The following is a 10,256-nucleotide window of genomic DNA, read 5'->3' as shown; positions in this document are numbered from 1 at the left end:
TCGAACCTATGTCTCCTGCATTGCAGGCAGACACTTTACCGTCTGAGCCGCCATGGAAGTCCATAACCGAATAGAATCATACATTCTATTATGCTTATTGGGGTATGACCACAGGCCTATTGATAATTGTCTACTGTTAACTACCTAGGCTTAAGGCATATGAATAATGGGTTAACTTTGATTGTATCTTTCTTTTCCTTTGTTCAGACTAGTTTCAGGGAATTTGGGGAGGTGGGTTTGGGCACGTACACTTAGGGTATATAAGGTTTTCAGAAAAACTGGTCGGGGTCCTTGGCTAAGAGGAGACTCTTCCTTGGGCCTGCCGGTGTAATACACTGCACTCCACTATCTGCATTGTCCTTCTGAGTGAGTTTGTTTCCCGGAACGCGTGGCTACAATAGTTCTTTGTACCTCTTCATCTGATTTTAGTTTTATTTTTTGTCACCTTTTTTACGTGTAAATTGTCTTGTCCAGAGGCTCAATGATCTCACTCACCCCCAACCCACCCAGCGGAAAAACTCTTTATGCCTCTATTTACGTACTCATTTCAGTATTCCTGATCTATACACGATCTCTTTTTTGATTCGCTTTGAACTGGTTATAACACCTGTCTGAATAATGAGTAGGACAGTCTTTAACACTTGTCCATATTTATACTTCGGAGAAGGCAATGGCACCCCACTCCAGTACTCTTGCCTGGAAAATCCCATGGATGGAGGAACCTGGTGGGCTGCAGTCCATGGGTTCGCTAGGAGTCGGACACGACTGAGCGACTTCACTTTCACTTCTCACTTCATGCTTTGGAGAAGGAAATGGCAACCCACTCCAGTGTTCTTGCCTGGAGAATCCCAGGGACGGGGGAGCCTGGTGGGCTGCCGTCTATGGGGTGACACAGAGTCGGACACGACTGAAGAGACTTAGCAGCAGCAGCAGAATATTTATACTTGAATGAGAATTATGATTTCACTTTTCCCAGAAAATTATCTTTGAAACAGGGGTTAAGCAAACTGAGTTCAGATATCACTTTCACAATTTACTGACTTTGTGATCTTCAGGAGATTGCTCATCTGAAAAAGAACTCACACAAAGGGGTTTTCCGGAGCCCTGGGCTAAGACCCCGCCCATCCCCACGCCCACCGCATAAGCCCCGCCCCATTCCCCGCCCCCCTAGGCCTTCCTCCTCTACAAAGGCCGGGCGGCAGGTGCGCCAGCCACAGAGCGAGCGGGGTGTCCAGCCTGAGCCTAGTAGGGGCGGGGCAACCGCGCAGAGAAGTCCTCATTGGCCGGCGGGCGGCGGCGGTGGCGGGTCTCGGCCTGCGATTGGCCGGTGGCCGGCGGGTGGCGCGGGCGGAGCAACGTCATGGAGGAGGCAGGGACAGGGACCCGGACGGCGGCGCGGCGGCAGGGGCGGCGGATGCGGGCCCCGGCGACCTTGGAGAAGCAGCGGGATCGGCGGCCGGCAGGGCGGCTGACCCGGAGGAGGTGGGTAAGAGGTCGGCGGGAGAATTCTAAGGATCGATCCGGCGGCCGGACAGTGGGCCGGAGTCGTTGGGCGCCTGGCCTTGGCCAAGGGAGGCCGTAGGCACAGGACAGCGATCTCCGGCCCCCACGCTCACTGTTCGCGGCGGGTTCTGTCCATCGTCCCGCCCGCCCCGCACAGCAGTAGGCACGGACAGAGTCTCGGAGCCTGGGTGCGACCCCAGCCTCGGGCGCGTCTGGGCATCCTGGCGCCCTGACTAGAAGCTCCGACATCCTTTTCTAAGAAATGGGTTGACTATGCCTCCGTCCCCTGGCCTTGGGTCTGCAGAGAGATTTTAATTGCTCAGTGCAGACCAGTGGGTGTAATTAGGATTATTAGTGTCCATGCTGGGGAGGACAGGGAGGGTGCCTGGCGCGGAACATCTGAACTGGTCTTTGAGGAGGTGGAGGACTGCAGTAGGTGGAGACTGGAGAGAAGGGTGTTCTAGTGTGAGGGAACAGAATGGGCAAAGGCACGTTTCCATAGTTTGCATTAAAAAATGTAAACCAGAGGACGTCTCCCCCTGCACTTCCTCATGGGGTCTGGTCCCTTTGCTTCTACAGGTTCTTTTTCTTTACGCTTTTATTTAAAAACAAACAAACAAACAAAAACAATTCAACTCCTTCTTTGCTTAGAATTGAAGAGGATCGAGAAGAAGCAGTCTTTCGAGAAGTGGTCAGTTTTACCCCAGACCCTTTGCCAGGTAAGAAGGACCGAGGCTCTGAACACTGTCCATGTTCACTCTGGGGCTTCTGGGCAGGGCTGCCCCTTCCCCATCTCAAGTTCTCTATTATGAATTCCATAATTTCCACTGATTCCTCGCTGTTTCCCTCCTCTGATCAGTTAGATATTATGACAAGGACACCACCAGACCCATCAGCTTTTACTTGTCTTCCCTGGAGGAACTCTTGGCGTGGAGACCCGATGCGGAGGATGGCTTTAATGTGGCCTTGGGGCCCCCTGAGTGTCGGCAGCCCCCTCTGAGCAGCCGGAGGCCCAGAACTTTGATGTGTCATGACATGATGGGCGGGTACCTGGATGACAAGTGAGGACACTGCGAGCGCATGGCCTGGTGTGACGGGAGGAGGGGAGGGGCTGTGCCCAGTGGTGGAAGGAGCACTGGATGTGGAGTCAGGAGTCAGCCAGCCCACCCTGCCACCTACTGGGAGAGGAACTCAGGCTTCAGCCTTTCATCTGTAAGAAGAGGAGGATGGGTTAGGGGCTAGCTTATGCCTCCTTCAGCCCTGAAACTGTCTGATTCTCTGGACTGTCTGCACCTGAAGTCAGGGAGGCTGGAGAAAGCACCATCGCAGGGACCTTTTCAGACCACCTGGCCCAGTAACTTGGTTCTTCTGCTGATTTCTTTCCTTCACCCTCCTCAGTTCTATTCCATCTTGGCCCACTGGTTCTGGAATCATTGCACTCCCTCCCCAACCCCACCCCAGCTGGGGGCATTTCTTCCCAAGATCCTGCAGGGTCAGCTTAGAGATCTTGTTGTTTAGTTGCTAGGTTGTGTCTGACTCTTTGCGACCCCTAAACTGTAGCCCCTTAGGCTCCTCTGTCCAAGGTATTTCCCAGGCAAAAATACTGGAATGGGTTGCCATCCTCCTCCAGGGGATCTTTCTGACCCAGGGATCGAACCCAGGTCTCCTGGATTGGCAGGTGGATTCTTTACCACTGAGTCACCGGGGAATCCATTAGAGATCTTTAAATATCCATAAAACAAGCTTGGATGTCATAATTGATGGGAAGCCTTGAGTCAGAGCTGGCCATCAAGGTACAGAAGTGGGTGATGAAGCCACTGGTGCAGCTCATGTGGTTGTCAACCCCAACCATACCTGCAAGCTGTCTGTGTCCTAGTGAACTGCAGGTGTTGGAATAGAGCAGGGCCCCGGGCACTTGGAGGTCTGTGTGAGCCCCTCCAGGTCTCTTTCCTTGTGTTCTGTCTGTCTGTTCATTGAGGCTAAACACGCTCAGTCTTTTGGATCCGATAGCAAAGTGCCTGTTGGGCCTGGTGAAAATGCTTCCCTTAAGACTAACCCTCTCAGGACTTCCCTGGTGGTCTGGTGGTTAAGAATCCACCTTCCAATGCAGAGGGTGTGGGTTCGACCCCTGGTCAGGGAACTCAGATCCCACATGTTGTGGGGCAGCTAAGCCCACATGTCACAACTACTGAGCCCATGTGCTCTGGAGCTCACACTACAACTAGAGAGCCCAAGGATCCCACCTGCTACAACTAAGACCCAACGCAGCAAAAAAAAAAACCAAAACAACAACACTAACCCTCTTGACATCCGGGCTGTGACCTGGTGCTACTTCTGAGCCCAGTCACTGGGCACAGCCTAGCTCACAACAACCTCTAGTGCCAACTAGATGGAACTAAAGGGAATCTTCACTCGTGTCGTCCTCTCTTTTCACCTTGCGGTCGCCATGTCCTCGTCTGTTTCTGGGTCCGGATCTTGTTCTCTTTCTTCACCCAGGTTTATTCAAGGCTCAGCCACACAGACTCCCTATTCCTTTTACCACTGGCAGTACATCGACATCTTTGTGTACTTCAGCCATCACACGGTCACCATCCCCCCAGTAGGCTGGACCAACGCTGCCCACAGGCATGGGGTCTGTGTGCTGGGTAAGAGCCAAGGGCCTGCCTGCAACCCAACCAGACTCGTTGGCACACCTGCCTGGGGCCCCAGTGATAAAAGGGCTTGGGCTTGGGGTGCTGTTGGGTGGGTAGACCTCCTTACCAGCCTTGATGAGTTAGGACAGGTGAAGGCAAACTTGTTCTGGAAAAAGGAAATATCCTCAGTTTTCCAGGCCACCGAGTCATGTACTGGGGCTGCCAGAGAGTCAACAGCTCCCACAGACAATAAACAAACAAATGGGCTTGACTGTGATCCCGTGAAACTGTTTTTGCAAGAAGAATTGGGGGCAGGATGTAGGATATAGGTGGTCCACCGCTGGGGGAGGGGAGCGCTTCTCAAGCTTTTCCCTGCATCTGAATAATTTATTATCTAACACTGATTTTGGGGCCCTGCCTCCAGGTATCTTATTTATCTGCCATCTGGGGACACTGGGAATTTGGAATTCTAACAATGTTTTTGCAGGCGACAGTGATGCTGTTGTTGCAGGAACCACACCCTGGGAACTGCTGGGTCGAAGGGGAAATAATCCCCTGGCCTGACCTCGATCTCGTTTCTCTCCTGCCCCACAGGGACTTTCATCACTGAATGGAAAGACGGGGAGCGGCTCTGCCAGGCCTTCCTGGCTGGGGATGAGCACTCATACCGGGCGGTGGCCGATCAGCTGGTCCTGATCGCCCAGTTTTTCCGATTTGACGGCTGGCTGATCAACATTGAGAACTCTCTGAGTGTGAGCACACCTGCCCCTGGTGCCTGGCCCGCCAGCCCCTGTGCCCCGAGGGGACCCTCCACCATGCTCCTCAGCCTCACCAGGCTGGGTCCCTGCTACCGCAGTGCTTCCTGCATCCCAGCTAGAGCTAGCTCCAACCTCCAGCCCCTCTGCCTCTTCACAGGGAGATGGACATTCTCCAGCGTGATGTCCAGGAATCTTGCCTGGCTGAGCTTTGCTTCTCTGGTTCCTTCAAGGCGGCCCTGTCTTCCTCCTCTGTCTCTGCTTTGCTTGGGCTGCATGTGCGACTTCCTTTTCATGGTGCCTTCCCTTTTCATTGGGTTTTATCTTGATTGCGGAGTCCATGTCCTTCCTGCTTCAGAAAGAAAGGAAAGTCGGACCTCTGGCTGGACCCTCTGCTCGGCAGCTGTGGGGCCAAGGGGCTTCCGGGACCAGGACCTGTTTGCCCCTGGGGTTAGGTGTCCTGTCTGTCCAGGACCGGGGCGCTCCTCACGACAGGTGTCTCTGGGCCTCACGGAGGGTCTGTCTCCATGCCTCTCTCCAGCTGGCCGCCGTGGGGAACGTGCCCCACTTCCTCCAGTACCTGACCTCTCAGCTGCATCAGCAGGTCCCCGGGGGCCTGGTGCTCTGGTATGACAGCGTGGTGAGCAGCGGGCAGCTCAAATGGCAGAACGAGCTCAACGAGCAGAACAGGTGAGCCTGCAGGCGGGCAGCCTGGGCTCCTGGGCAGGGCCAGAACTTCCTCTGCCTTCTGGAGGTGTCACCTACACCGCTGCCCTGGGGGAAAGCGAGGGAGAGGGCAGAGGTGTTTGGTACCCTTACCACAAGCAGACAGAATTAATGCCTTGTCAGCCTGGCTGTGCCCAGGGTTACCCGCCACAGTTTGTGGTCTAGGTGCGGGCTCTTCGGAAGCAGACTCTGCTTGGTCCCAGAGGCAGGCAGCGTGCAGTCCGTGTGCCCAGCCGACGCAGGTGCTTGAGGGGAGAACGCCTGGGCTTTACGGCCCACCCGTGCCGCCCCCAGAGTCTTCTTTGATGCCTGCGACGGCTTCTTCACCAACTATAACTGGCGGGAGGAGCATCTGGAGCGGACGCTGGGGCAGGCCGGGGAGCGCCGGGCGGACGTGTACGTGGGTGTAGACGTGTTCGCCCGCGGGAATGTCGTCGGGGGCCGGTTCGACACGAATAAGGTGGGTGGTGGCCTTTGAGGCCGGGGAGGTGGTGGCCGGGGCCTGGGTGCTTCGTGTTCCTGTGGACCCCTCATTCCACCTGCACCTCAAGGGTAAGAGAGGCAGCAATGATCCTCCCCCAAGTGGGGACCCCGAGGCCCCGAGAACAGGCTGTGCCCTAAAATCCTAACTTTCAGCCCATCTCTTCAGATGGTACGGTTTTCCCGTAGATGCTAATGGACAAAGCACCTGTTCCGACCATGGGTCTCACAGACAGCTCTACTTTCTTCTGGACTCGGTGCTTTGAGGGGCACCGAGCTGGCCTTTTAGCGCATCATGTGGACGCGGGGGTGGGGTGGGGTGGGGTGGGGCCAGAAGCCAGGGAGCATGTTTTGGTGTTTCCTTAGCTCAGGGCCAAGGACTGAGGTCACACACCCACAGTTTTGGGAACTGCTGGTTTGATTAACTAGTGAGGTTTTTCTGGCAAGGGAAATCTTGTCGGCAGCGAGAAAAGAGGAAGAGAGGCCGCGGGGGGGCCGCCGCACCTGGTGTGGGATAAATAGGGAATCAGCCCGTCCCCAGGCTGTCAATCCTGCCCTTCCCAGGTGCCGCGGGGACGTTCTCAACTCATTAATTAAGCTTTTAAGTGAATAAATTAATCCAATAACTGAAGATTCTCTCCGCCCCACTGTGAGTCTGATAATAGAACGAAGTGTAGTGAGAGAGCGAGACGTGTCTCCTGTGGGCGCCCCGCGTACAGACCCCTACCCCTCGGATTTTTCCCTCCGCGCCTCCCTGCCGCCTCGCGCCCTCTTCTGGGCAGCTGCGGAACTTCAGGGATGAACCCTAAAGCCCCGGAGGTTGCCCCTTGCCTAAGCCCCTCATCCTGTGCGTGGACTCTGGTTGTTGGCACCGGGGCATCTCCCTGACTCCTATCTCCCCAGTCGCTGGAGCTGATTCGGAAGCACGGGTTCTCGGCGGCCCTGTTTGCGCCTGGCTGGGTGTACGAGTGTTTGGAGAAGGGGAATTTCTTCCAGAACCAGGACAAGTGAGTCCCTGGAGTCCCAGGGCCTGGGTGTGGCCAGTGGCAGGGAGGGTCTCAGGTGATTTCCCCAGGTTCTGGCCAGGCTCGGTTGAGGAGTGGGGGTTAAGACAAGGCATGGGGCTCAGCTGCCCTGGCTGCTCCTGGGGGTCCTTGAGACCAGTTACACAGGAAGGATGAAAACTGGGGACCCCAAGGGACCACTTCGTACAGACGCTCAGTGGGGGCCGAGGTCACTTGGTAAGGGGTGCAGGAAAGCTTAGGGTCATGAGAGTGAGTTCGGGGCGCTGCAGTGCCCTCTTGGGGACCTGAGCCTCCATGCGTTTCTCCGTAGGTTCTGGAGTTTGCTGGAACGCTACTTGCCCACACACAGCATCTGCTCCTTGCCCTTTGTCACTTCCTTCTGCCTGGGCATGGGGACTCGAAGAGTCTACTATGGCCAGGTGTGTGGGTCCTGCTCTGGGTGGCTGGGGACCAGGGGCTTTCCTGGACGTGGCTGCTTCTGGGTGAAGAGGCTGCCTTCTCTCCGGCCTTTGGGCCTCCCCTGGGACTGGTGGGAGGGGCGTTGGGTGTGATAGCTCCGTCTGCCCCTAGTGCCCCTCCACCTCTGCCTCACCCTTCAGGAGGAGGCCGTGGGGCCCTGGTACCACCCGAGCGCCCAGGAGATCCAGCCCCTGTTTGGAGAGCACAGGCTGGAAGGGGACGGGCAGGGCTGGGTGAAGACGCACTGCTGCCTGGAGGACGCCTGGAACGGGGGCAGCTCTCTGCTCATCCGAGGGCTGATTCCGCCCGAGGTTGGAAACGTGGCTGTGAGGTAGGTGAGTGAGGCGGGCTGGGACCTGGGGCCCATCAGCTGCCCCCGTCATCCTTGTCAGTTGCTAAAACCGGGCAGGTGGGCAGCAGAGGCCAGAAGGAGGACAAACTGGGATTTTGTTTTACTCTGTGAAGAACATGCAACATCCAGTTTTCACCGCTTCGAGTGTCCAGGAGAGTAGCATCAGCTGCCTGCATGCTGTTGCGTGCCTCTTCCGCCCAGCAGCCCACCCTCCTCCCCGTCCTGGAGGGAGAAGTTGGCGGCTGGGACCTAGTGCAGCGCTGGCTTTCCAGTAGTCTCCCCGCAGCCTCTCATCTCTGGACCTTTCTTCTCCAGGTTATTCTCCCTGCAGGTCCCAGTGCCACCCAAGATCTTCGTGTCCCTGGTGTACAAGCTGGAAGGGCCTTCGGCGGTGGGGGTGGCTTTGGAGCTCACCACAGGGGACGCGGGCAGCTGTCATGTGGGAGGCATCTCGGTGCTGAGCGGTGGGTGGACGTGATTGGCGCCTCCCTTCCTTACAGGCTTCTCCCTTCTCAGGGCGTGTCGGGGAGGAGGAGGCTAGGGGTGTGGAGGCGGCCAGGGTCCAGGTGCTGCTCTGAGCCGGGCCTGGCCTGGGGGTCCACCTCTGAGTGGGAGCCTCTGGGCCACAGCGGCCCTGTGGCGTGGGGTTGGACGTGTGGGCCCGTGGCAGCTCTCCTGCCAGCAGTGCCCCAAGTGGGAGGATGTCCTCGGACCAGTCCTGGGCATCCATCCCCGAGCTTCCCTCCTCTCCTCCCTGTTCTCTATTCCCCAAGGCCTCAGTCCATTTGGCTGAGTACTGGGGCTACCAGGGCATCTTGGGGGGCCCCCAGCTCCCTGTTCAGTGACACCTCCCAGTGTCGTTTCCTTTGGACTCCCCTTGTTAAAGTTCTGTGTCTCTTCCTCCAGCAGAAACGAGCTCAAGGCGCAGTCCCCGACCCCTCCGGGTGCCCCCAACCAAGCTGGCCAAATGGGTGGGCCGTTGCGGCCAGCAGCTCAGTGGGGGCTGGGTCCAGCGGTGAGTCCCCCCTCTTTTCCTGTTGAGTCCCCAGCAGAGGATGGCCACACCACCATGGTGAGGATTGGAGAGTGAGGGGCCCTCCACTGAGAAACCACAGAATTGCAGGGATATAGGTGCCCCAGCAGCAGCAGCAGCAGGGGCCATGGGCCAGTCCTCCCAGATTTCAGGCAGCTTAATGACACAAGCCCAAGGATGCTTGCTGGGAAAGGTCACGATCACGGTCATGGCTTAGGTCCAGGTTTCCCACTGATCACAGGGTCCCCTTTGGGATGGACCTCCCTGTGGCTCCGGGCTTCTGTGAGCAGCCAGTCTGCAGGTGCCGGGCTGAGGCTCCTTATGACTGGTCTCTCTCTGTCTTTCCCAGCTGCTACGAAGTGACTCTGCGGGGCTGCCTCCTACAGGACCTCTTTGTTAATTTCTCCCGGCCTCCGGGCAGCCAGAAGGAGGAGAACTTCATCTGTCGCCTTGGAGAGCTCCAGGTGAGGCATCCCAGGGACCTGGCTGGAGCTTGGCCGGGGCATCTGTGCCCCTTGCAGACGAGGCCAGACACCCACCAGCCCTCTCCTCTGGCTCAGAGGGGAGCTGGGGCAGAGGTGCCATGGCTGGGACCGTGCAGGGCCAGGCACCCCCCCCAACCTTCTCTAGGCTCCCAGGCTGAGCTTAGCTCTGTCTCTTCTGCCAGGTGGTGGATGCCAACAGCCTGCTGACCCCGCTCCCCCAGGTGCAGGCCGTGACGGTCTCGCATGTGCGCTGGCAGCCGTTCGCCTCCGAGCGGGAGGGCGGCCCCGCCGGGCTGCGGCTCAGCTGTACCCTCCACTGGGCCTACCTCCTTCCCCGCGTCCGGTGCTTCCGGATCCACTGCTGCCGAGGATCGGAAGGTGGCTCTCCCAGCAGCGGGCCTTCGCAGCCAGGGAGGCCCAGGCTGCTGGGCCTGGCTTTCGTCAACCGGTATCGGATAGTGGGCCTGGCAGTGGCAGCCGCGGAGCCTGGCCAGGATGGCCGCGTGGAGTTCCTGGTGGAGCCTGTCCCCAAAGAGGGGTTCCTGGTGCCTCAGGCCGAGTGGGGCAAGGCGGCCATACTCTACTCCATGCCCCGCACGTGAGCAGACATTAAAGCAGAGTCTCTTTCTCAAGGCTAAAGGCTTCTTCTGCGCAGGGGCCTCACACAAGTGTTCGGGGAAGACCCGGGTCCTGAGGGCTGGGTGAGAAGACCGTGGGTGAGATGTCTGTGGCTCTTCATCGGGGCATTGCAATAGGAAAGCTGAGAAGTTGGTTTGCTGAGTTGATAATTCCCAGGGGTGAATGG

The 10,256-nt window shown here is 57.6% G+C and overlaps 1 protein-coding gene across 3 annotated transcripts; it reads left to right on the top strand.

Moving 5' to 3' along the window:
• Positions 1-1,327: 1,327 nt before the first annotated feature.
• ENGASE (endo-beta-N-acetylglucosaminidase) lies at positions 1,328-10,083 on the top strand. Of its 3 annotated transcripts, none has more exons than XM_019982032.2 (14): positions 1,328-1,482; positions 2,155-2,222; positions 2,363-2,564; positions 4,000-4,148; positions 4,731-4,888; positions 5,433-5,581; positions 5,912-6,077; positions 7,001-7,104; positions 7,433-7,541; positions 7,722-7,912; positions 8,249-8,397; positions 8,843-8,948; positions 9,316-9,430; positions 9,634-10,083. In XM_019982032.2, exons 1-14 carry the CDS (start codon positions 1,361-1,363, stop codon positions 10,051-10,053), a joined length of 2,208 nt encoding a protein of 735 aa, XP_019837591.2. In that variant the 5' UTR covers positions 1,328-1,360; the 3' UTR covers positions 10,054-10,083. The 3 variants fall into 3 exon arrangements, with proteins under 3 accessions (XP_019837591.2, XP_019837590.2, XP_070630052.1); XM_019982031.2 differs by having other exon boundaries at positions 8,840-8,948; XM_070773951.1 differs by lacking the exons at positions 2,363-2,564; positions 4,000-4,148 and having other exon boundaries at positions 8,840-8,948.
• Positions 10,084-10,256: the final 173 nt, after the last annotated feature.

Source organism: Bos indicus, chromosome 19, assembly GCF_029378745.1.
Source record: "Bos indicus isolate NIAB-ARS_2022 breed Sahiwal x Tharparkar chromosome 19, NIAB-ARS_B.indTharparkar_mat_pri_1.0, whole genome shotgun sequence".
NCBI lineage: Eukaryota > Metazoa > Chordata > Mammalia > Artiodactyla > Bovidae > Bos > Bos indicus.
The sequence above is the reverse complement of the archived record's forward strand: the minus strand, read 5'-3'. Positions and strand labels throughout refer to the sequence as shown.